At 55.3% G+C, this 26,333-nt stretch overlaps 1 protein-coding gene across 1 annotated transcript in view; it reads right to left on the bottom strand.

The window, feature by feature from the left end:
- Positions 1 to 2,653: 2,653 nt before the first annotated feature.
- The window catches only part of LOC119876595, a 40,356-nt gene continuing 16,676 nt past the window's right edge, over positions 2,654 to 26,333 (bottom strand). Inside the window, exons 6-10 of the mRNA XM_038546056.1 lie at positions 22,765 to 23,450; positions 21,907 to 21,997; positions 3,606 to 3,686; positions 3,136 to 3,187; positions 2,654 to 2,721 (exon numbers count right to left, since the gene is read on the bottom strand). Coding sequence (XP_038401984.1) covers positions 2,654 to 2,721; positions 3,136 to 3,187; positions 3,606 to 3,686; positions 21,907 to 21,997; positions 22,765 to 23,450 — 978 coding nt within the window. The remainder of the gene's footprint in view (positions 2,722 to 3,135; positions 3,188 to 3,605; positions 3,687 to 21,906; positions 21,998 to 22,764; positions 23,451 to 26,333) is intronic.

Here is a 26,333-nt window from a genome sequence, read left to right as displayed (position 1 = left end):
ATCACCTGCACCTGGCCCTCTCCACCAGGCCTGCGAGCCTCCAGGCCTCCACTCCTGCCCCCCTGTCCCGAGTCCGGAGGAATACCCTTCCTTGCCAGGGCACTCTGCATTTTTGGGGAAGAAAAGGCCCTTCCTGACTCTTCTCTGCCCCCATGTGCCCCTCTCCCTGGAATGGCTTTCAGCAAGAACGCATATGGAAGACAGAGATTTCCACAGCAAATGAACGCATTGGAGTGAAGCTAGGAGAGCGTCTGTCACAACAAAACACCACTATCATCACCAAGTGCATTTGCCGTGTGCATGTTTTCCTATAAGGACGAGGGGTCTAGAACCTTCCAGAACTGCATCAGCCCAGAAAGTTCTGATCTGTCCCTGGATGAGCTGGGGGAGGGGGAGGTCCCACAGGAATGGGCTGCAGAAACCCGGCATCTTACAAAGAAGGACACACAGACTGTGCTGTGTGTCTGTCCAACAAGTCCCAGAGTCCCACCATCTTCATCATCATGGCCTGGCTACAAGGGGGCTCCCTAAATGTCTTAGAACATGCCAGGAGGGGTGCCAAGGAGGCAGGAGTCCAGGAGGAGCTGAGCAAAGTGCAGAAGGGAATCCACGGCTCTCCCTGCCCTGGCTCCATGTGGACACTGGGTCCACACTCTGCAGAGTGGCCGTCGGTAGGCACCCAAGAAGTATCTGTTGCACTCAGGGCTAGGATGAGAATCAGGGCCATGGCAACACTCTGCCCAAAGGTCAGTGGGGTGGTGCCAGGGGCAGGACCCCACATCTCCTTCTGCCCCAAATCAAAGGCAGGTACCTGTCTGCTCTGAAAGCAGGGAAGCCACTCTAGAACAGGATGAGGCTCTGGAAGGCTGTATGCCTCTGACCTCACAGCCATCCAGTCTGCATATGCCAGGGGGGCCCGCAGAGGTTGCTAGGCCCAGGGCTGAGCTGGGAGCCCAGGATGGCCATGGAGCCAGGCCATTGACTGCAGGCAAGGCGTGTCATCCTCTCTGCCAACTGCACCTACCACGCACTCCCAGTCCCTAGCCAGTCACTTCCACTGGCCCAAGAGGAAAATGGACAGAAGGACTCATCAAAATCAGAACCTAAAAGGCAGAGCTTACAAAGATCAGAGTCCGTCCCTCCGAATAGTCACTGAGCTCTCGAGGCATGGCCAGTAGGCCCTGACCAGCAGTACGGACCTGGTGAAGGCTCCAGCCCTGGCTTCCGGGAAGCCACAGTAGGGGCAGGGCATGTGCATGTGGGCAGGGTGGGGGCCCCCCTGTTTTCGCCTCTGCTAATGGGGCAGACAAAGCCAAGGCCCTTGGGAGGAGGTGGTGCTGGCCAAGCCAGGAGAGGCAGCCAGCAGCCCACCGACATGGAGGAGCACCCTAGTCACATTCACTTTGCCCTCCCCCTCCGGCTCTTGAAGGACCCTCCCCATCTCCAGGGTTCCCGTCCATGCCTGCCCAGCCCACTGATCCCAGGAGGCAGAAGACATGGGACTCCCCCCAGCCAAGCTCCGACCTTCAGGCCCCCAGGGTCAGCAGAGCAGGGCATGTGTGGCCGGGGCAGGAGGACCCAGAGCCCGGCTGGGCATGGGTCCCAGCTCCTCCCCCATGCCTCTTCTATTGAACTTGGCCGTCCAGGTTCCCCTTCTGCTTGTCATTTGAATCACTCAGGGCAATTTCCTTTCTCGTCTGAGCACTGATTCCTCTCCAGATGGCTTCCTCCCTCTGTCCCCCTCTACCCAGGGTCTCGGGCCAAACCCCACAGCTAACAGGCGGGGCAGAAACAGAAGAGGGTGGCGAGTGGGCAGGAAGGCACTGGGGCCCAGAGTGCTGGGAAAAGGCTGTCCTCTGCACAGAGTCGGGGCTCAGCAGGCTGGGGCCGGGCCCACCAAACCAGGCTCAGTGGCCACAACTATGCCATGAGCACATTTTTAGACTGTGAGTCAAACTGGTAATAGAGCGATCTGTTTAATCACCCCAGAAGGAAGGCTGACTTAGAGCTCTTCTCCGCAGCGTCAGGAGTGGGGCGGTCTGAAGGAGGCTTGGGGAGGGCAGGCGGCAGGGGCACCCAGAGCAGCCATTGGCTCCTGGGGGAACGGGTCCAAGGAAGAGCCACAGGCCTCCAGGTGCATCTCCATGAGGAGCCTGGGCTCCCTGAGATGAAAGGCAGGACAGACTCACTGACCTAGCAGCACTTAGGACACTTCAGTTTTCTACCAGCTGGACACCAGCTTGTGTCCCTGTCACCTCAGCTCCTACTTATAAGGGAAGATAAATCAACCACAGAAATGGTTTTCCTGTGTCCTGAGGCTATGCCAAGCCTTGTGGGTATTCATGGGATGAAGGAGATAAGCCCCTTATGCAGAAAAGGCAATGTGTACAAGATGGTTCCAGATCTAAATAAGGAGCATGCATCCTCTAGGAGCCTATGAAGCGGGGCCAGGTGGAGGAGAGAGGCTGGCGAGCTGCTAGGCCCTGCACACACTCACTGGCCGTGGGCTGGCGTGCTCTACCAGGGGCTCCTGTGGGGCGACTCCCAGGACCCCAGGGGTCTCCACTGAAAGCCCCGCCACCCACATTCACCCCCAGGCCCAACGACTGATCCTTCCACCGTGGGCTGAGAGCCCCAGGGCATGTGACTCCTCTCAGTCCCTCAGCTCTAACACGAAGGTCATCGTCATGCCATCCTCATCAAGGACACGAAGTGGGGGACCTGGGGATGCCAACAGAAAGCAGACAGGGGTCTTGCCCTCCCCAGGTGCCCCACAGACATGGCTGGTCCACCACAGCCCTCCCTCATGGAGAGGCCCCGGGGGCCACTGCTGTAATCGCCAGGATTGCCCTGAAAGCCATCCATCTGCCATCACTCTGCACCACAGGGCACAGAAGCTCCCATGGGTGAGAGGACCTGTGAAGCCCCTCAGCACTGAGAGAAGTGCAGACCCAGAGCTCCGGGTGCCCAGGACAGGAAGGTAGCAGTGGAAATGGAAAGTAGGTCTGGGGAGGCAGAGGCTGCAGGATGGAGGTGCCCGAATTGGAACCAGACGGGGCAGCTATGGAGCAGAATGCGCCTGGGTGGAGCACCTGGCCCTCACCTGGTCACTCGGCGGCCCCTCAGTGCTCATACCTGACCCGGTACAGCCCGAAAATGCCTCCCTGAAGGTCCGGGGCTCCAGGCCCTGGGAGGAAGGTCAGGTGAGCATGAAGAGGGCCTGGCCTGGGTCTGCTGCCGGCTTGACATGGCCTGGCCAGCTGCTGGCATCACCCAGGAAACAGAAGTGGCTTTGCTGGTCATGCAGGGTATCCATTCCCTCCACGCAAGAAGCAGAGATTGACAGTGCCAGGGACATAGGAGCTACAGCCATGCAAGGCAGAGCGAGGTTCTGTCGAGGGCGCAGGTATGCGCTGGTGGGCCCTGAGCTCCCTGCCTGGGGGACGGGCCACACGCAGTCCCGGGGTGCAAAGTGAACTTGTGTCACGAACAGTGGCGGAGACTGTGTTTTCTGAGGGGCCAGGGACGTGTCGACACCTGAGCCCTCTCCGTGGCCCCCATCCCCCCACCCCGGCACTGGCCTGGAGCCACCCCACGAGGCTTACTGAATGGAAGATCAACAGGTGCCGCTCACTGAGGGCCAGGTCCCGAGGGCCAGCAATGCGGGCAGGGGCTGCTATCAGAAGCTGAGGGGGTAAGGTCTCCCCTCAGGCCACCAGGATGCAGGGTCCTGAAACAAAGCAGGGATGAGAAGCAGTGGTTTACAGAGGATGTTATTTATTGTCATTCAACAGAAAATCTTTTTTGAGGGGTGCGTGGGCAACTCAGTCAGTTAAGCGCCCGACTGTTGGTTTTGGCTCAGGTCATGACCTCAGGGCCCTGAGAGCAAGCCTCACATTGGGCTCCTTTCTCTGTGCGGAGTCTGCTTCAGATTCTCTTCCCCTTTGGCCCTCTGGCTCATGTGTGCACACACGCTCACTCTCTCTCTCTCAAATGAATAAATCTTAAAAAAAAAAAAAAAAACGTAAAAAAAGGAAATCTTCTTTTGTAATGGTGGGAAAAGAATATAAACTTGGCCCAGGCACTTTGAATGTTTCCAAACATCCGATAAGCAGCAAGATGCAGAGGAAGAGAATCTTTCGGCCAGAGTCCCTGCAGAAACATTTCTGGGAAGGCCAGTTCAGGGAGGTCTCCCTCGAGGCCTCCTAGCAAGAGCCAGTGGGATCCACCAGCCCCAGTGCAGCCCCCACAGCCAGGCAGGGCCTTCAGAGGCCTCCCACCCGCCCAGGGCAAGCACCTGCTCACCTCTATCCCCCAGGATATGGTCAAAAGTAAAGCAAGTATGTGCACTAAAATAAGGAAAAAGGAGCCTAATAAAATATTTATTTTCTGGGGCCCCTGGGTGGCTCAGTGGATGAGCGTCTGCCTTCGGCTCAGATCGTGATCCCAGGGTCCTAGGATCGAGTCCCACATTCAGCAACCCTGCAGGGACCTTGCTTCTCCCTCTATGTCTCAGCCTATGTATGTCTCCCATGAATAAACAAATAAAATCTTTTAAAAATATATTTATTTTCTCCCAAATGACAACTTCAATGTTTTCCATGAAGTATTAAGAATCATGTTATATTTTAGGAATTCATTTTGGCATCCCTGGCTAGCCCCATGAACATACTACATCTGCCACTTTATTGCCACTTTATTTCAGCCCAACATGGGGCTGGGGGCCTGCCTTTCTCCCACAAACCACCCCCAAGGACTCTGGAGGCAAACAATCCTGCTGGAGCCTACCCCGCCCCCCATTCCTCCAAGGGACCAGTGTCCCCAGTCCCTCCATGCCGGCCCCACCCCAGCAGTACCCTCTGGCCAGTAGGACCCTGACCCAGAAATGCTCAGCAAGGTACAGGGCTGTGCCTCAAGGCTTCAGGACACATGGGAAGGCTGCCAGGAATCAGTGAGAACCCAAGAATTTCTGACATTCTGCAGTGCCCAGGGCACTCCCTCCAAGAAATGAAAGAGACTGTCCAGGCGAGGAGGGCTCAGAGCCACCAACTCTATCAACCTCCGTGGCTAGAGGTAGTGGTGCCAGCAGCGGGAGGGAAGCATAGCCATATACATGCAGGGGCAGGGAGGGGGAGAAGGCTCTGGATTCAGGTGCACCTGGTTCAAATCAGGCCCTCCACCTCAGCCTAAACAGGGCGATCTGGGAAATCCCTGACCTCTGCACGCCAACTTTGTGAAACATGCACATCCACGTACACATGCATGCCAGTGTGCACACTACTTAACACGGGAAGTGCAGGGTGGGCGCTGCTGTTTTGTGCTAGGGAGTATTTAACAACCAGTCGGGGACAGGGTGACAGGCCCATGTTACAGCATTTGCCAGTTTCCATGGTGTAAATACTCCCACCTTGTTGGATTTCATGCTCCTATGTGATGTCTCCAAATGCAGAGCCAGGCAGAGATGAGCACCCTGGCTGTGTAAACCACTGGGCGCACTGGCCAGTCACAGCCACGCTGCCCAAAGCTGTGGGCTGAGGGGGTGATAAGAGGGCCTTCAGGAGATGCCACGGAGGCCCCAGCTTGGAGAGGACACCTTGTGAGTGAGGAAGGGCCCCTCTCCTTGGGCACAGCACATACCCCAAATCAACGACCTGCTCTGAGGAGGTTCTTACACATGGGTCTAAGAACCAATGGGCCGAAGGAAGGCTGCCCCCACCCCCTGTGACTCCCTGTGATTTACCAGGGAGCTGGTCCAGGCCAGGTTCCCAGAGACACAGCAGGAGTGCCTCAACCTTTACCCATGACCACCTCAGGCTCCTCATGCCAAGAGACCAGCGGGGTCACGGGCCTGTCAGCCAGAGTCACTAGCCTACATGGAGGAAGACCCTCCACCAAGGGTGGAGGCTGCTGTGAAGTATTTCCAGAAAAGGGCTCAACCCAAACCCCAGTTGAGTTCTTTTCCCAGAAAGGATGTGACTTATGGAGCAAGTGGGTAAATAGCAGCACAAGGGGTGCCCTGGAGGGGATGCCAGAGTGCACCCCTAGATGCCCACTTCCAGCCCAAGGCGCTTGTTCTGCATGAGCAGACCCACCTGGAGTGTCACCACTCACACTCTGGACCAAAGGAGCTTCACTGTGTGAGGTCACACCCCGCCCTGGGCCAGCTCACATCTAATGACCAATCAAACAGGGATGTGAGACCCAGCCCCCTCCTCCCATGGTCATCCCCCTCCAGAGCCCCTCCTGGGGCTGGCGGGATGGGCCCCAACTCCCTTCGTGACTGCACCATGGCTCAAGTTCTCTCTCTGCCCTCTCAAAGGTGTTGGAACCAAAAGCACACCCCCCAAACCATCAGCACCTCTTCATTTGTAGCATCTTGACATATCTCAGTAGGAACAACCAAACCCAGCATGTACAGAGCCACAAGCAGGTGTTCCAGAGAGAAGACAAGCTACAGAAGATACAGGGCCCTGTCTGTGCCTGTACGGGGGTGGGGGGATAGTAGGGGGGGTTGGAGGGTGGGGAGACAAGGACGCAGGGCCCCACCTGTGCCCACAATGGCAGAAGTAGAACACGGGACCCCGTCCATGCCTTCACAGGGGTGAGGGGGGATGAGAACATGGGGCCCCAACTGTGCCCACAATGGGAGGAGGACCTGGAGGCTGGAGAGGCTCTGACACCCCCACTTGGACCCCTGGGGAGTTAGGTAAGTCCACTGTCTCTGAGGTGACTCCTCGGGAGAGGAGGGCTTGTCTACGTGGCATATTTCGATATATGGCAAGTACGCTTTTAATCAGTTGTACAAGAGAGTCATGGGGATTGCCTGTTCACTGGCTCCCTTTCAAGGGGGCGTTGGAAAAAAGAGCTGCACGTACAGCTTCTCAGAGCACGTATGGGATTCTGGACTGTGACTTGCAGTATGGGCCCAAGCCAGACTCTGCTGAAAAGCAGTGAAAAAATCGCTCCATGTACGCACTCCAGGTAGCCTTCATGCACAAGTGGACGCTGTGTGTGAAGTCAGGCCCACCTGGATGTGCATGGACCCGAGATGAGTTTACTAAAATGCAATTTAGAGTGAGAATCAGACCCTCTGGGGAGGGACCAGAGAGTTTGCTAGGGTCCCAACCGTGTGCTCTGGAGCCCTGAGGGGCTCACTGAAGGCCAGCCAGCCCCAGGCACACCTCAAGCATCCCCATCTCCGACCGCTTCACATCCTGGACTTCTACATATGACCTCAGGTGACACAAGGACACACGAAGGCAGGCTGTCACATAGGACAGCCACACTCCTGCACATTCCCAGTCAGAAAAAGAGGAGCAAGATGGCAGTGCCTACAGAGCCACGTGTCAGCCGGGCACCGGGTTGCTGGGTCCCACGTAGGCAGCACTCAGGACCACAGTGGTGGGGGAAGGGTAACCATGGCAACGCCCCCAGTCATCGCAAAGTAATTCCTCCACAATGTACAATTGCTCTGTTTATAGGAAGAATGCTGACCATATATTCTGGTTTTCCATGCACAATACTTCACTAGGAAAGAATGCAGAACCCACCAGAACGAGCACACGGTGCAGATTTCTCATTCAACCAAATCTCTCCCCAGTCCTTGGAGGAACTAATGGATGGGGCTCCAGGCCTCTCCCCAAAAGTGGAGGAGGTGGAGATTGCCTTGGCCGTGGGTTCACCGCCCTGGGAGGGTCTCCACAGAGCAACCTGTGGGCTCTCCCTCCCGGAAAGCTTCCTCAGGACAGAAGTGTGTGGACTGTGCCAGGCATGGTCTGCAGCCTGTAATCAGGCCAAACCACACAGCACGCTCATTCGTAAGAGTAAGACTCCCACCGGGGGCGAGGCCCAGAGGGAGAGCCTTGCTTCTGGCCCTCGAGGCCTCAGGCACTTCTTTGTGACTTCAGCTGAGCTTGGGTTCTCTGGGGGAAGGAGCACACTCACTCATTTCCTTGCAACATGAAGTTCAATTTTAGGAGGGAAAGATGAGTTTCAGATGCTAAAAATAAACTTTTGGGACTTTTCAAGGAAAAGAAACGGCCCTGCAGTTGCAGAGAGGTGTCCATTCTTGACTTCCGCGTTTGATGGATGCGGCGGTCATGTCATGGATGTTCCAAACGTGGCCTGTAATTTCCTGCAACCTAGAAATCCAGATGGTCCCCGGTTAAGGGTTTGCATCTTAGAAAAATGCATTGGAAAGTTTTACAACTTGTTGTTTTTTTTTTTTTTTATGGGACGTGCATTATGGAAACCTTCACAAATCCACAAAGTGTCCCCACTGAGAGATCACAAAGTATGCGGCCAGGACACCCAGGGCCAGAATCCGGACCCAGCTTCCCTGGAAGTGCCCCTGCCCCCGGCTCCCCACGGTGACCCCCACCTTCTGCCAGGTGGCTGCCCACCCCCTTGAGCACAGGCGATCGCCTCAGAGGTGAGCCTGCTGTCTCCCTTCTCTGGCCCAACACACGTGGGATTCCGATGTCACCTGTATGGCCTTCGTGCATTCTCAACCATTGCTGCATAATCACATGGGGGCTTTTTTAAAAAAGAAAGGAAAGAAAAGAAACAAGAAAATTGGCTTGCTGCTCTTTGAAAAGAAACCTGTTCGGGGCAAGAAGAGCAGCTCCCGGGGGGGCCTGCAGTGGGGGACAACAGCCCCCCGGCCCCCCTCCAGCCTGGCACCCACACGTGATTGGCACTACGGGTGTTTTCAAGTGGCCTCTGCTGCGCTGGCAGCAGGAATCTCAGCTACGAAAGCCGTGCTGAGTCCAAGCCCTCCCTGGGGCCAGAGCGGGAGCCACCACACTGCTCCTCCTCCCCCGGTCCTGTCTCTACAGTTGTAGCATGACGGGGGACCAGGCGGGTCTAGGACTCGGTGGACGGACAAGCAGTTCCCCCCCACCCCCTCTGCCCACACTCCCCTCCCACCCGGAGTGAGGAGTCCCCCGGGAGCTCAGGAATCCATGTGGCCCGGTCTGCTGCTTCCCCGCGAGTCACAGAGGCAGCGAGAGCGGGTGGTGGGGACAACAGAGCTCATCTGAAAACACCACAGAGCTCAAAACCGACCACGTGTATTTAATAAGAAATGCACAGGGTCGGTGTGGAGCAACGTGGAAACTTCGTCACACAGAATAAGACGGACACGGGGACAAGGAGGACACTCCTCGTGGATGGGAGACACTGTCAAAACGCCGCTGCCTCCTACGATTACATCCTAACTCTACCACATCCAACAGTATTCTCCGTGGAGGTGTTAGCAACGATTTCTGAGGGCAAATGAAATGCTTAATTCATGAAGCCAGACCAGAAACTGCTGCTGCGGGAATGAAGCGTAGGAAACCCTCTGACTTTAGGGCCAGCACGCTGGAAACAGCTCGGTGCCACAGCCTCAGCCCCTTGGCGAGGCCGTGAGGATCCAGAAAAAGCTCCAGAGGGACCAGCGTGGTGGCATCAGGGTGTTGAGACGGTGGTGGGAGATGACAGGATGTCCCACCCTGGGCGGTGGGGCAAAGGAGCTGTCATCTGGAGGAAACAGTTTCAGGAAGAACAGCATGCCTGCCTCTCCTTACACCAAACCAACTTCCACCAGGAGAGAAAGTTTTGTAAACACGAAAGTAACACCATAAAAACGTAAAGGAGAAACCACATGAGGATCCATAACAGGACCCCAGATAGGAAAGACCACTCTAGGGGGTGCCCAGAAAAGTGCTCAGAGACCACTGACCGGAACACGGGGAGGTTCTGCGTGGCACACGCACATACACACGTGTCTGTGTAACATGGACGCCACAGATACTGTGCACGTGTGCATGCACAAACACACATGTACGGGGTAAATATCTCACACACACATTCAAATACAAAGATACCCTGCCAAAAACAAAATCCGGCTGCCCGATAGACCAAGGCTCCAGTCCCTTCATCAACCAAGAGCGTACACACGTCAATAAGGCCACTGACGTGGATGAGGGAAGCAAAGCAGAGTCTACCGTTCTATCAAAAGACATGCAACCCAACTCAAGTTATCTTTGACCTGCTACACCGGCAAAACTCTTATTTTGTTTTATTAAAAATATTTTTATTGGAGTTCAATTTGCCAACATATAGCATAACACCCAGTGCTCATCCTGCCAAGTGCCCCCCTCAGTGCCCATCACCCAGTCACCCCCACCCCCCGCCCACCTCCCCTTCCACTACCCTTGTTCATTTCCCAGAGTTAGGAGTCTCTCATCAGCAAAACTCTTATTCCAACATGCAGTACGAGCACGGGTTGGGGAGAGGGGACAACCCTGATGCCCTGGTGGGGTGCCAAGTCGTATACTTGTTAGGCTGCCATTCTAGTCGTATCGATCCACATTTAAATGTAGTGTCAACCTCTCAATTAGGAACTCCCTGTGGTGGGTTTACTTATTTTCACAGCAGAAGGCCAAGACACACACAGCAGAGTGTTTATAGCCCCTTTACTTGTAAAGGCAGAAGTGCTGGGGGTGATGGTGACGTTGCCCAGCCCCGAGGGCTCTCTCCGTGGGTGCCACCGTAGGTGCTCTGGGGACACAGACACGCTCCCCACCCTCAAGATACAGACAGGGAAATGGAGGCACAGGGAGAGTGGCTCGCGGTCCAGGGTCACCAAGCAAGAAGCAGTGGAGCCTGGCATGGAGTCTGGCACGCGGAGGACGCCATCCTTATCGTGGGGTATATTTTTTGAAATGATTTATATGATCCTTCCACACAGTCTGAGGTTGATTCTGCTCAGCTAAGCATTCTGCCCCACACAAATTGCAGGGTGGACCCAACAAGGGCAAGCAGTGCTGCGCAGCAGCAGATCTGGTGGCCCTGCTGTGTCCCTACCAGACTGTCCTGGAGCCCACAGAAAGGACCCAGAGTGCAAAAAAGGAGCCCTGAAGCCCGGAGCTGCTGGGGGCTCTACAGATCCCGCCGCAGAGCCTCCAGCCAGGTTGGCCAAGCAGCCCACGGCCAACCGTGACCCTGCGCTGCATGGAACATTGCTCCCCAATGAGGCCACAGGGACTGCAAGCTGCACTCGACCATTTCCAGGAAGTTATTTGAAGCAAGTCATAAAAGTTGGGAGTATCCCCCCTTCCCTGGGTTCCGGCTTTGGAGCCGTTCCAAACGCGCTCCCCACACCCTTGGCGGAGGTTCAGGGGGATTTTTCCCTCTAGTTGAACCAGAGAATCAATAGAGTATTTGTCCCACAGATGAGGTGGTGGGTCCCTGGGTCACTGAACGCCCTGTGGAGGTCACCTGGGGGGTCAGGGCCTGGGGAAGTCATGGCCTCAGTCCCCCAGCAGCTAGAATAAGGCACTAACCAATGCCTCACACATCCATGGTCCTTAGGTCCTTCTGCCCAGGGGGGTTCCAGGACCCACCCCTAGAGCCTCCTCCAGACCATCCCCAGGGTCCCCAAGAGTGATAAGGGAAAGCCATCGGGGCCATGTCAAGGGCCCAGGTGGGAGTGGCTTGGCCCAAAGGCAGGGAGCACAGGGGCCCACTCTCCAGACAATTGGTCCACCCCACCTAACGCACAAGACTCCCTAGTTCAGGGGGAGGAGTACTCATTCATACAGCAGGGATCTCCCCACAGAATAGAGACCCACCATCCAGCTCTGGCAAGCCAGAGAGTGTGCATTCGGGGGGAAGGAGGGATGGACCGCCCAGCTGGGAAACGGGGAGCATGCTGGAATCCTCCACCCCACAGGTAAGGAAACAACTGCTGTAATTACCTCCAGTTTAGCCATGACCAGTTTGTGGACATCAACATCCCTTTAGAAAAACTAAAGTCAAGGACAGTGAGAGACAGTGGGCTGTGAAGCAGCAGTTTCAAGGCAGGGACCTGGACACAGCCCTTCCCTCCATGAGCCACCTGGGCAAGCTCCTTCCCACCCAGGGCTCCATTTCCCAGAGGAGGGCTTGGCTGCCTTGGGGCCACCGCACTTCCTTTTGACTGGCCCTTCCACACCCCCAGGCCGCGGGCATCTCCACGGGTGGCCGGGTACATGGGGGACGGAGGACAGCTGATCACAGTGGGGCCATCAAGGGCCTGGGAGGAGGCAGATGGGCCAGGAGGGAGGGGGAGGGGACACCCACGAACGGGCTTGGAGAGCGTCCAAGAACGGGGCTTCAGCAGCGCTCAGCGAAGGGAGAGGCTGCAAGCGGATGCGCCCCTGGGCGAGGCCCCGGGGAGGACAGGGCAGCCGGGGCCCAGTCCCCTCTCCTACAGCCACAGCTGGGCAGCAGCTGTGTGCCTCTGACCGTTCCCCACTCCCCCCACATCCTTTGCTTGGAGTGCTTGTTGGTCTAGTTGGAATTTCGTTCCAAATGGTAAATATTTTATTTCCACCCGCGAGGCTCCCATACAGATGACTTTAACACAATGTGGAAAATACCTTTCGCTCCTCAAGTCAGCATGGGAGTCGAGAAGATGAGTTCGCTGTGCGGTCAGAGGGCAAGCTTCTGGCAAAACACTCTGCCTTCAACTGGACCATGATAGACCAAGGCCCTGTGGCCCCCTCGCTCGCCCAGGGCCCACTCTGGGCCTGGAAGATGACATCATCAGGGCAAGGAAGCCGGGCGTCCACAGATGGGTTTGTTTCAATCCTGTCCAGCCCAGTGCTGGCGCGTGCACACACATGCGCGCGCGCGCGCGCACACACACACACACACACACACACACACACACACTGAGCCCCCTCCACCAAGGGGGGCGCTGTGCTTGCCAGTCGTGGCTCGGGAACTCCTTGCCTCGCTGGGTGACCTGGGGAAGGTTACTTCCCCTCTCTGGTCCTTGCTTTCCCTTTCTGTGAACTAGAGATAAGAATGGAATCCACTGTGCAGAATATCACAAGCACCATCAGGTGATGCTTGTGAAATGCTGCCCCCCTCCCCCTGCAAAGGCTGTCAGGACCTACAGGGCTATAAATCTGACATCTGGAAGACGCAGTGCACCCTGAGCTTACGAATGGGGACATGGTAACCAAGCACGCATTGAGCCCTTGGATTACTAATCACAAAGTAGTGCTGCCAGTACCCAGGGGCTGCCGACACGTCAGCGTGGTACGTGCTGGGTCCAGAGCAAGGCCTGCACACCCCTAGAGCGACAGGCCCCAAATCTATTAAAAGAACAGTGATCTCAGGGGGTGTCTGCATCCCAGTGAGAACACACCCAGCATGCATGTGCGGCTGCAGCTGCCTGAGCCTGGAGCGCACTCCCAGGGTTCGTGTACAAGGTAGAAGGTGTACAGGGGCAGAGGGCCCCTCCAGTTCACCCCTGGACCCACTAGTCTCCCAACAAAGTTCACACCCGAGAACAGCTGCCTCATAAACGCGGTTTTCATTAATTTCCTGGAAAAGGGAGTTCTCATTTCCACATGACAGGTCTTGGGAGACCCAGGGAAGAAGGCCTGAGCGGGATGCTGGCGCCTCCGCAGTACCTGGCGCCCGGGCTTTTGTTCGTCCCACCCCGTTTGATTAATCTCTCCAGCCTTCAGTCCCAGCACCTGGCAGGAGGGGAGCAAGCTGATGGGAAAGCCCCCAGTTGCTTTCTGGGGGTGGGAATCCAATGCAGGGCAGCTGGAGGGTATAGGAGGCCCTGAGGCTCCCCTGAAGGGCAGCAGGAGCCTTCTGGGGGGCAGAAGTCCCATCACTTCTCTAGAATGGGCTTTGAGCATTCCCCAGCGTCCATTCCAGGGAGCAGACTGCTGTGGTCCAGGAGGCCCGGGAGGAAGAAACCGTGCCATAAAAACACTGTGTTTGGACACTGAGCCAGCTGGTTCCCGGTGTCCAGAGTTTCTTATTTTCTGCAGGCTTCCACAAACCCTCTAATAAAGGATAGGATAGCAGGGGTCATTTCCAGTGTGAGGCCAGGGCGTGGGCGGGATGAAGTCATGCGCCTGTGCCGCTAAGACCTGCACACAGCGGCAGTGGCCATGTGCACACAGGCAGCCCTGCCGGCCCCGTAGAGGTGGAGGGTGATCACCGTGTCCCTCAGCCTCGGGTTGCTGCCTCTGGCTGTCGTGCAGATGGCTTCATGCAGCAGGGCCTGGGCCAGAGTCCCTCTTACCCCACGGCAGCTTAGAAATACTGAAGGGTGACAGGCGGTGCCGGACAGCAGTGACGCACACAGACTCTGAGCCAGACCCCCCACCAACTGACCGCGTGACCCCAGACGGGTCACAGACCCCGTCTGCCTCAGGTTCTCCTACTGTAAAGTGAGATTCTCTCATGGGGGTGCCATAGGTTCAATCAGCTAAAGTATGCAGCGTTTTAAAATGGTTGAGGCACATGGCAAGTTCTTTAGAAGTTTTGTTTAAGAAAATGCATGAGAAAGGAGAACAGACCTAGGAGGAGGCAGGCTCCCTAGCCCAGGAGGCCAGAGGGGCCACTCATTTCACAGATAGGGAGTGCAGAAACCCAGACCAGGGGCATGCGGGGCCTGCTGGCTGCCTAGCCCTGGGGCAGCCCCTCCATGAATGGGGCAGTAGCGCGCGCGCGCGCACGCACACACACACACACACACACACACACACCCGCCCCTACTCCTCAGCACCAGCTCTCTCCTGGGGAGAGGGAGAGGGCCTGGAAGCCCCTCCCCAGGCCACCACACTCAGCCACGGAGCTGCACTGACATCTGGGGAGCTTTACCAACAGCCTGGGGACTTCCTGGCCTGCATGTCCCCATCCAAGCTTTGGGCCCGGGAAGAGATTCCTGCTGCAGCAAGCAGGACACTAACACGGCACATGTCCCCATCCCAGGACGGCCCTGTCCCCAGACCCACTCAGCTCAGCAGGCCCGTTCCAGACCAAGAGACTGAGTCCAGGGGCTCCAAGTCAGCTCACCCCACACCAGTGCCACCAGCACCCACCTAGCCAGCTCTGTCCCCTGACTTCATCTGTTCCATTCTGGTCCCAAATACAGTTTGCTTCTGTTTTGTTTGTTGTTTTTTTTTGGGGGGGGGGACTTTTTAATGTTCTGTTTAAAAAGTGTAAAATAGGGCAGCCCTGGTGGCGCAGCGGTTTACGCTGCCTGCAACCCAGGGCATGATCCTGGAGACCCTGGATCGGGTCCATCAGGCTCTCTGCATGGAGCCTGCTTCTCCCTCTGCCTGTGTCTCTGCCTCTCTCTCTCTCTCTTTCTGTCTCTATGAATAAATAAAATCTTTAAAAAATAAAATAAAAAATAAAATAAAATAAGTGTAAAATATTTCAAACACACCAAAAAGCACAGAGCAGTACTGTACTCACAGCAGTACAGTACAGTACAGCAGTGAGGACTGGGATGTTGTATGCTTGCCCTGGCCAGTCCAGTGGCCAGGAGACAGATGTGCAGAAATGAGGACCCACACCCCAACCTGTTTGCCTCAATCCACGCACATATGGGTAGTCGCACGCAATGGGGCTGCCCTACCTGTGGGTCAGCACGGGTGTGGAGGAGGAACGCGTGCTTAACAAATCTCAACCTGCAAGACTTTGCTATGACGTCTGAGCTTCCAGAGTCGGGCCCTGGGACAGGAACACAGAGCGAGTTCTCTCTCCACTGGACAGAGGGAACGCCGGGGTGGGGGCCAGGCAGGGACCCAAGCAGTACCCCAACAGGTCCACGGCCACACACATTCCCAGGAGCCAAGGGGTGCAGAGCCCAGAGGCCTGTCGACTGGGGGACGGATGAACACACAGGGGGCTCTCCACACAGTGGCCACTGTTCCACCACACGAAGTAAAGTTTTGACACATGCCACAATGCCAGTGAACCTCAAACATGATGCTAAGCTGGATACAAAGGCTACACAGTGTGCACTTCTGTAGATAGATGTCCAGGGTGCACAAGTCCACTGAGACACAAGCACATTTGTGGCTCCCAGGAACTTTGGGGAGGGGAAATGGGGCTTGGGGGCTAACAAGTATGGGTTTTCTTTGGTTGTTTTTAAGATCTTATTTATTTACTCATGAGAGACATAGAGAGAGCCAGAGACATAGGCAGAGGGAGAAGCAGGCTCCCTGCAGGGAGACTCATGCAGGACTTGATCCCAGGACCCCAGGATCAAGAGCCAAAGGCAGACACTCAACCACTGAGCCACCCAAGCATCCCAGGTACGGGGTTTTATCTGGGATGATGGAATGTTCTGGAATGGGACAGAAGCAGAAGTTGCATGACTTTGTGAACATACCAAGTACCCCTGAATCCTCTGCAAAAGGGTTCAGTTCACATTGTAGGAGTTTTATCTGGAAAAGCAAAAGTATGTGAAGTTGGCTCCCCCAGAAGGTGACTGCAGAGGGAGTCCTGTGCAGCACACTGGGGACTGTCCAGAATCATTCCAGACACAGAGCAGCAACCGCTGGGGCCGTGTGGAGGAGGGCCCTGGGAGGGAGGGCAGGTGCGGGTGGGCACAGACCCAACTGCTCCCTCTTTAAAGTAACAGTAATGACACAGGAATGAGCACAGTCCAGCAGGCACCCTCTATGCATGTCCTGGATCTCATCCCCCTCCCCAGAGACCACCCACTCACCTGTGTGGTAGGGAGAGGAACAGCCCCAGGGACCATGTCCTAACCCCCCGAGCCTGCACGTGTGCCCCTGTACATGTGCCCCTATAGGCTTCCCTCTGCAGGCACAATCAAGTGAGGGGTTTAGGTGGGAGAAGACTGGACAACGGCTGGGCCCGGTGTCATCACAGGGTCTCTGTCAGAGGGAGGCCGGGGTCAGAGACGGAACATGCGAGCAGGAGAGGAAGCCGCTGGCTTGAGGCTGGAGGAGGCCCGAGCCAAGGACGCAGCACCACCAGGGATGGGAAGGGCAAGGGGGCGTCCTACCCAGTAGGAACCAGCCCTGCCGACACCACAATTCTAGTCCACAACACTGATTGTGGACTTCAGACTTCCGGGACCAGAAGAGACTAAACGTGTGGTTTGAAGCCCCTGGATCTGGGGTGGTTTGTTTCAGCAAGTCCAGCTATCAGGGAACAAGCTGGATGACTTGTCTCTCTCCCCCAGTTATATGTCCTATCCATCCACGCTGACACACGTAGCCATCACCTATCCATTCTCCTGCCGGGTCAGCCCTTGCCACGTGGACACACAGCGCATCTGTCTAGTCACCTGCAATGAGTGTGAGCTGTCTCCACGCTTCGGGACTGTAAACAAACCACTGTGATAAACATTCTCATCCGTCTTCCCTGTTCTGTAGGCGAGAGTTCTCTGGACTGATGCTCTGGGATTTATTTATTCAGCAAATACTTCTGGAGCATCTGTGCACTCTGCTAATTACTGGGAAGACAGCTTGTTCCAAACACAGCTGGGTCACTACCCACACCCCACGGGACACAGTCAGGATGCAGGAGTCCCTGGCGCCACTTCATCTGGCCTGCTGTGAGAAGCCCCCTCTTCATGCACACCCCCTGTGCCCTCAAGGAGCACTCCCCACCCACCCCTTCCAGGGGCAGCTGAGCCCTCTTCCACAGGCCCTGGGCAGGTGAAGCAGAAAGGGACCGACCCATGGTTTGGAACCTGGTCTTGCACCTGACCCCTTCCCCAATCCCAGGAGGAAGGCCATATTCAGCAGACTCATCAATACCCATCAGACCAGGAGCATCTCCAGGCCAGGCACTCAGTGCTGTAACGACACATCACATGGCTGTGAGGTGGCACCATCACAGGGGACAGACTGGGCGTCCCCTGCACAGGACAGGTAAGGAGCATCCCTCTTCCCAGCAGCATCCATGTCATCATCACAGAGAGGATAATATGTCCCCCTTTTACACATGAGGAGCCAGACTCAGAGAGGTGAAGTCATCTGTCCAGGTAAGCCCAAGGTGGGTGGAGCATCTACCTCCCTCTCCTCAGCCCACAGGCCTTCAGTTTCTGCCAGATGAACTTTCACCTCATCATGGGACTGTCCCCTGTCCTTGCAGGTCACTTTGATTTGTTTTATAGTGGGAAACCCCTAAGAGGGAAGCCAGTCTCTCTGTAGCCTGGACCCAGGCCATAGTCTCTGATGTGCTTAGAATAAATGAGCCTGATTTCAATGGTGAAATCATTCCTTCATGTCTCTAGAAACTAGCTCCTGAGCCCCACCAAGAGTGGATGCAGGGCTTGCTGCTGCTCCTTCAGTGAGTGACACCCCCAGAGCTCCTGTCTCAAACACACAGAGGGTCTGACTACCTACTTGCCCAGGTCAGAGCCCCTCAGAAAATAGGGGGCTCACTCAAGTCAAGGTATTTCAAGGAGGCCTTCTTTACAAAATGATCCCTTTACAGCGCGTGGGTGAAGCGGAGCCCCAGGCATAGTACAGTAACTGGGGACGATCATCCCAGGCCCCAGGGGAGGAGGGGAGGCTGAGCTTCAGGATCCCACATAGAGAGGAGCCGCTTGAGACAGCCTTAAGGGGGCTCATGGGGGGGCCTCTCATCCCCTTTTCTGACATCCACCCTTTGGCTGAGCCCAACCTGAGGTCAAAGCCAAGGTTGTCTACCCAGGGTCACTTCCCAGGGCCAAGAGAAGAGCCAAGAAACAGGAACAGTGGGTATGGAAGACAAGCTAAACCAATGAATGTGGAATGGCGCCCCCGCTGTCGGGAACAGCCGAGTGGTTCCTCATAAAGCCAAATATGGTTCCCCTAGGACCACATTCCACTCCTGGGTATACACCCCAAGGAACTGGAAACAGAGATCCAAACAGAAACTTGTGCACGCACGTTAACAGCAGCAGCATCTAAAGCAGCCAAAAGACTCCAATAACCCAAGTGTCCATCTACGGATGAATGGATAAGCAAAATGTGGCATATCCACACAATGGAGCAGCACTGGCCCATGCTACAACACAGCATGATAAACCTGCGAAACTGAGGGGAAGAGGCCTGACACAAAAGGGCAAGTGTGTGATGCCACTTGTACAAAATATCTAGAAAAGGCAAATTTCTAGAGGTGGAAAGAGGACGGGAGGCAGCCAGGGGAGGGTGAATGGGGAGTTAGTTACCAGTTCCAGAGTTTCTGTTGGGATGACCAAGTATCCTGAAAACAGGTGTGGGAATGGTTGCACAGTAGTCAGTGCGAATGACACTGAATCATACGTTAAAACAGGTGAACTGTTTGGTCTGTGAATTCTTCTCAATAAAACTGTTTTTAAAAAAAATGGACCCAACACATCCCCCCCCTCCGGACTCCCAATATCCGTTTAGTCTTGTGGGTGAAAAGTTCACATCCACCACAGAGGGTGCACCAAGCCCCACTTGCCGCCACATCCTCGTGGGTGGCACCTGTGATTGCAGGTCACACTCCAAGTCATACCGCCCACCTGCGGCAAGTGCACTCACGCAGAGTGGAGAGGGCAAGGTGGGGATGCACGTGGACAACGCAGGCAGGGCTGCCCCAGGCTGGGCTCCACATGGCCATCCGCCTGTGCCACAGGCTCTGCAGGTCCAGGGACCTCTGCAGGGAAGGATCTGGGTCCTTGGTGGCTCTGCCTTTTTCTCCTTCCATATGAAGATGTCCTAAGTGAACAGCACACCTCTGGGTCTCACATACGTTTCCAATCTGTGTCTTTTAACTGGTAGGTTTAGGCTCCTTACGTTTATTGTAATTGCTGGTGTATGTGAAATTATTCTGTTTCCCTCTGTGTTCATTTATCCTGACTCACCTGTGCTGTGCTCCCCACCTTGCCCGTCCTACCTTTCCTTGAAGTGAGGAGTCCTTCCCGGCTCCTCCACTGCTCCCCCAGCTTCCTGCTGTGTGTGTGTGGCTGTTGTCAGCAGTTCTGCTGTGACTGTATCCCCGGGCTGAACAGGGGTGTCTCCCCCTGCCTCTGAAACAATCAGAGACATCCAAAACTCCCCTAACTCCTATCACCCTCCCTGTTCTCTTGGGTATCCTTGGCTAGTACAGTTCTTTCTCTTCAACTCCTTGAATCAGACTTCATTCTACGGTTCTTACCAGCAATACAACAGTCAGGCCGGGCTTTTTACTTTCACTGGTTTTCCAGTAAGAGCACCGGAGTGTGTGTGTGTGCATATGTATACATACGTATGCGCACATGTGTACGTGTGTGTCTCTGTGGGTCTGTGTAAATGTGTGCACATGTGTGAATGTGTCCATGTGTGATGTGTGCACCTGTGTATGTGTCTCCATGTGCATGCCTGTATTATGTGTGCACACATGCTCGTGTGTATGTGTGCACGTCTATGTATGTGTGCGTGTGTATGCACGTGTATATGCGTGTATGCATGTCTGGGTGTATTTGTGCATGCATGTGTATATGTGCACCTGTGTGTGCACATATATATCTCTATGTGTATACATGTGTGCACACATGCTAGTGGTAGGGATAATGGAATGAGGTGGGAAAGCCCCTGCAGAGGCACCTGAGGGCACACCCTTGCCCTCCTTCACACCCCAGGTGTATGTGGTAAACACTGGAGTGGCTGTAAACCATGCATTTGCAGACCAGTCCTCCAGCCTCTCCTTCTCCCCTGGATCATCCTCTTTCCTCCCGAATCCTGTTATTTCTGAGTTGCTTCAGAGGACCCATGGGGATCCTCTCTCCCAGACTGTCTGAAGTTGAAATGAAATGCACTGTCATTTAAATGACATTGAACTGAACACGACAAAGGTAGCGGTTATTTGGAGCACTTTGGAGATGTCTTTTGCCTGTTTTGGCTTTCTGTTGTTGCTCTCTGGGGATCTGTTGTCAGCACAGTTATTCTCTGATGAGGAATGGGTCTTTCCTGTGGCCACTTGCAGGACCTTCTCTTTGCTCTCAGGACCAGGTCACTACCATATGTTTCAGCAGTGTGCTTTGATGACCCAGCTCACCTTCACTGAGTGTCCTCCATCAATCTCAGACACTTCTCAGCTGTGGCCTCACCCATAACTGCCTGTCTCCCATCCTCTCCATCCCCTCCTCCCTTAGTGGCTGGCCCCTGAGAGCCCCCGACCCCAAGTCAGGGCTGGCCTGAATGGCTTTCCCACTTGAGGACCCAAAGGTCATTGCAGCTTCCCCGTGCTCTCTGGGACACCTCACTGTGGGGAAGCTGGCCACCGTGCCACCTGCCGCTATAAGGACTCCCAAGCAGCCCCATGGAGAAGCCCACAGGAGGGGAACTGAGGCCCCCAAATACATCACCAACTTCCTTGCCACATGAGTAGATCCTGAGTGCAGACAGTGGTCACTCAGTACTGGGGAGGGGGGCAGTGGGAGTGCCTGTGAAGGGGGTGTCCTCTGTGGGGGACGAGCATGCTCTAACTCTGCGAGGTGGTGCTGGCTGTCCAGCCTCTGGGTGTGCTGAAGAATGGGTGAATCACATGGTGCCTGAGTTACAGCCCAAAGAACTATTCGGAAAAAAAAAAAAAAAAAAAAAAAGAACTATTTGGTATATGGGATGGTGCTTTCACAGAGGGTGTAACTGTCGGAGGTCTGGCCTCCTCCGTATGTCTGCAACCTCGCTGTCCACCTCCTGCTGCCAGGCCGTGCCCGTCCCAATGCCAGGGAGCGTCCCACACAATCCTGAGGGCTCATGAATCGGGCCCAGCTGTGTTTCCAAAGCATGTACTCCCCATCCCTGACTCCTGAAAGCATCAGATTTTATTTTCTCCTGTGTTCATTTATGCATTTGAAGGGGTATTTGCTGCACTTTACCCAGAACTTGTGTTTTGGAGAAGGGGATTCAAACGTCATATTGGTAAGAGCTGGGATCTTGGGCTGGCATCCTCCTCAGGGATTTCCCCAGAAGCACTCATCAAAGAGTGCTCAGAGACAGACACCCTGACAGCAGACAGACGCACTCCAATCCCAAGCTCTGCTGCTCAGCAGCTGTGAGGCTAAAGGCAAGCTGCTTAACATCTCTGAGCCTCGGCTTCCCCAGCTCCCCTGCACATAGACCTTCCTTCAAGCTCCTGCTTCACTCTCTCCACTCCAGGGAGTTTCTGGAAGGCCTTCAGCCCCTTGGCTCCTCCCCTGGGCATCTGGCCCTTCTTCACATTAGTGCACACCCCACTGTGGCCCAGACAGACATTTCACTCATGCGCTCTGATGGGTCCACAGATTACCACCATCTTTTCTCCTGTGTCCCTCGTGGTGCCCAGTTCTGGGCATGTGGGCCCGGTAGCAGCTCCCAGCACCCACACGAGACCATGGGAAGTTTCTTGGAGAGGCCACTGCCCAAGAGACTTCCTCCTGTGAACGCCTCAAGAGGGACAGCTGTATAACTAACCCCCAGGGCAGGAACCACACTGGTGTCCTCACTGTCAGCACTCCAGCCCCATGCAGGGCCTGACACACAGGACAGGCTCCATTTCTATCTGCAGGTTGAACAGGAAGCGCTCTCCCCGCCTCTGAGTGAGCAAGGTGCAAACCACAGCTCTGGCTCACCAGCTGGGACAGTCTTTGGCAAAGATCACCTTGCACTCCTCCCCACTCCAGCTACAACATCCCACCCACCCACCTACCCCTCGCCCTCACTTTTGTTTGAACCTCTTCTTATTGTGGTAAAATACACACAACATAAAACTCACTGTTTTAACCACTTTAAAATGTACGACTCAAAGGCATCTAATCAATTTGCGAAGTTGTGCAATAACCATCACCACTACCTCATTCCAGAACATTTGGCCCAGAGTTTTTTTTTCAGTATATTCACACTTGAGTATTCTACTCGTGTGTTTCCTGAGAGCTGCCTCGGATCCTCACGGGATGAGGCACGGCTTCCATTAGGAAAAGGCCCGCAGAGAAGGGGTGGAGCATGGGCCCTCTCAAAGCTGCACCAGCCGAGAGCACGGGGCGGGCGGGGGGGGGGGGGGGGGGGGGGGCAGCGGCTGAGGGCTTCTGGGGTGGCCCCCTCCAGCCACAGCCACATGGATCTCCCCAAGCTCTGGCAGCCGCAGGTCTCCTCCCATGGGCGCCCCAGGACCCACAGCTCCTGTGCGCAGGGCCTTCCATGGGCACCAGCGCTGCCGGGGCCACCACAGCCCGCGGGCTCTCCGTTTCCCTGGGTTACACACAAAAGTTTTGTCCCCTTGGCTCCACAGGCAGGCGCTGTGTCATACAAACTGACCAGAGCCAAGAAGAGGCCAGGAGCCTGCATCCTGGAGAGGCCTCGGGTCTGCTCCCAGCCGCCGATGCCCCCTGCCACGTGGGAGGGTGGGGGCTGCTCAGAGGAGACCCCCATCAAGGCCCACAGCAGATGCCTAAAGCTCTCCCTGCCAGCCACTGGAGGCTGTTGCCCTTTCTTTGCCATTGTCTGCCTTTGGGGCATCTTTGCCCAACCCTGAGTGGAAACATCTGAGCAAGTCTGGCTTTGTCTCAAGGCTGGGATTGGAACACGGTGATTTCGGTCTTGCGCACAGCTCAGCGTTGCCATCTGGTCAGCGTATCTGCAGCTTTGCGGTGAGATCTTAGGCGGTCCCAGCTTTGCCTTCTCTTGCAGCACATGGCAACCCAGGCTGGCTCCCTGGAGGAGGCAGAGGGAGAAGAGAGGCAACAGGAGAGTGGCGATGGAGCTGACTCCAGGCCCTCAGCCCTGGAAGCCTTATTTTGCCTGTGACTCAACCATTATAGCTGCACCCCTGTCCTATCAGGAGTGCCTGTGAGACCTCAGGAAGTATGAAAAGGAACCCCCAGCCCACCGTACCCTTTGCCCCCCACGCCCAGACCAGGCCCAGCCATTCTAGGCTAAAGGTCCAGTGGGCCAGAGCAGCTGAACAATGTCCATCCCACTACCTGAGGCACTCAGGGAAAGCAATGGGTCACGCTGCAGCCAGCTGGCCCATGGCGGTGACACTGGGCTGTATCACCGGGCTTTCCAGCAGAGCTTCCATCCCAGGGCATGAGGGAGCCACTCAGGCTCCTGTCTTGAGCCAAGTACCAGCAGTTCCTGTCTGGGCTCGGGTGAGGGGAGAATGCTCAGCATGTTGGTTCCCTCTCCAGGCCTGGCAGGCGAGGAGTCCTTGGGGGGGCATGGGGGGGTCACTCGGCCCCACGCAGCCTCACCCAGAAGCAAGGCCAGGGGGTGGGAGGGTGGCTTGGGGAAGGTGGGAGCCAGTCCACTCACTCCTGGCAGGGAGAAGCACACGCCAAGTGTCCCCTGAGGAGACCGGCCAGCTTTACACAAGGCCCGGTGCCCGTGGCACGATGAGGTCTAAAGCACGAGGGCTGACAGGAGGCACTCTTACCACAAACGTTCATATGGCCATGCGCCAGCCCTTGGCGCTGAAATACAGGGGACGGGGGAACCAGGAAGATGACATCCAAGGACATCCACCAGCTTACTCTCCAAAACCTCCATGAGTCAGTGTCGTGGGAAAACATGAAAGGGGTGGGGAGTGTTCTCCAGTAAAATAGATCAGAGACGAACAACAGGCCATGTGTAAGGACATTCTATGTCCCCACAGTTAACAAGTCATGAGGTACTTTTGAAGGAAACTGCCCTTTTTTTAAAAGAGAAGAACACCAAAGTGTACGGAGATAAAATGTCATGATGTCTGCAACTTTCTTTTAATTGGTTATTAGGCCAGAAAGGAGGAGAGAGGGAGAAGGGAGAGAAGGGATGGGAGGAGGGGAGGGGAGGGGAGGGAAGGGATAGGGGATAGGGGAGAAGGGGATGAGGGAGGAGAAGCAAGGGAGGGGCGGGGATCAATTGTGATTATTGGGATGATGCCAAGTGGAATTTGGGTTGGGGATTTTCCTTTTCCTTTCTTTTAATTTTTATTTTTTTCCTTATTTTCTTTATCATGTCTTTTTTTCTTTCTTTGATTCTTCTTTTTTCTTTTCGTTCTTTCTTTCTTCTTTTCTCCTGGTTTTCCTTAGAGGGGGAAATTTTTGTCTGAAATGTTGAATGTTTGAAAACTTTCATAACAAAACACAATTGGGGTTGGGGGAATGGAGGAAGCGGTCAGAAAGGAGCAAAGCAGGACCCTGGCCCCACACGGGTGCTTGGTAAAGTGGCTGTGGATGAGAGCAGAGCCTGCAGCCTTCTCTGGGGGGGCCTGGGCAAGGGGGGGCAGCCAGGGGCAAAGCAGGCCCATGCCCGACATTCTGCTACAATGGGTAAAATGTGAGCAGGGTTCTCAGGAAAACACATCTGGGGCAAAACCAAACTCTATCAGAGATGCTCACACTGATTTTACAGATTAGCAGTTTTCCTTCAGAATTACATGGGTGTGGGAGGGTTTAGGAGCTCGGCCCTGGAAGCAGAGAGCCCGGGAAACCAGCAAACCCTCAGATCTTCGCAGACATGGTCCCCAGAATGTTAGGGCCAGTGCCGCCACGTCACACAAACACAAGAAGGGCAGGCCACCCCAAGTCTGGCCTGGACCAGAGCTGGAGCTTAGAGCCCCCTGGAGCCTCCTCGGGTGGGCCCAGGGCCCTGAGGACTCCACCCCATACAGGCCCATACTACCCCAGCCCAGGGTGGGAGGCTCAGCCCCTCCACTCAGGTCTGTGTCTTGGTTGCTTAGCACCCAGAGCAGTGACCTCATCAGCACAGAGGCAGCCAGCCCTGGTTCTGCAGAAGCCAGAATGGAAAGAGAGGAAGGGATCAGGACCAGCCAGTGGAAGGCGCCTGGAGGTATCCTATAGGTAGGAGGAAGCAGAGGCTCAGAGAGCAGGAAGGGCCCTCATCACCCACCCCTGTACCACTGGTGAAACCTGCAGGCATCATAGGGGTCAGAGAGACCTGGGTTGGAACCCCAAGTCCCTCTTCCTGGCTGTGTGCCCTGGGAAGGTCACCCAGCATCTCTGAGCCCCACTGCTGCTCTGCAAAATGGGCTTGCCCATGGCACCCGCTTCAGAGGCCATGGGAGCAGCCCATGAGCATACATTTAGAGCTGTCCTTCCCACTTTGAGCTTATTCCCTTAGTGTGTCAATGTCCTGTGGCCGCTATAACAAATGACCACAAACCAGGGCCTTACAATAACTGAATTTTATTCTCTCCCAGTTCTGGAGACTCAAGGGCCAAGATCAAGGTGATGCAGGACCACACTCCCTCTAGAGGGTCCAGAAGAGGAGCTTTCCTGCCTCTCCCAGCTCCTGGGGGCCCAGTGTTCCCAGGCCTGTGGTCCCGGTCCCTATAGCCTCTGCCTGTCTGCACACAGCCTCTAATATGTCTCTCCTTTCCTTAGAGGACACCTGTCATTGGATGGAGGGCCCACCCTAAATCCAGGCTGATCTGGCCTCAAAATCCTTATTGACATTTGCAAAGATCTTAATCCCAAATAAAGCCACCTTGTTTTTCCCCTTAAGATTTTTATTTTAAGTAATCTTTATACTCAGTGTGGGGCTTGAACTTGCAAGACCAAGAGTTGCATGCTCTACCAACTAAGTCGGTTAGGAGTC

The sequence above is a fragment of the Canis lupus genome, chromosome 9 (assembly GCF_011100685.1).
Source record: "Canis lupus familiaris isolate Mischka breed German Shepherd chromosome 9, alternate assembly UU_Cfam_GSD_1.0, whole genome shotgun sequence".
Taxonomy (NCBI): domain Eukaryota; kingdom Metazoa; phylum Chordata; class Mammalia; order Carnivora; family Canidae; genus Canis; species Canis lupus.
This window is presented reverse-complemented; position numbering and strand designations above follow the sequence as displayed.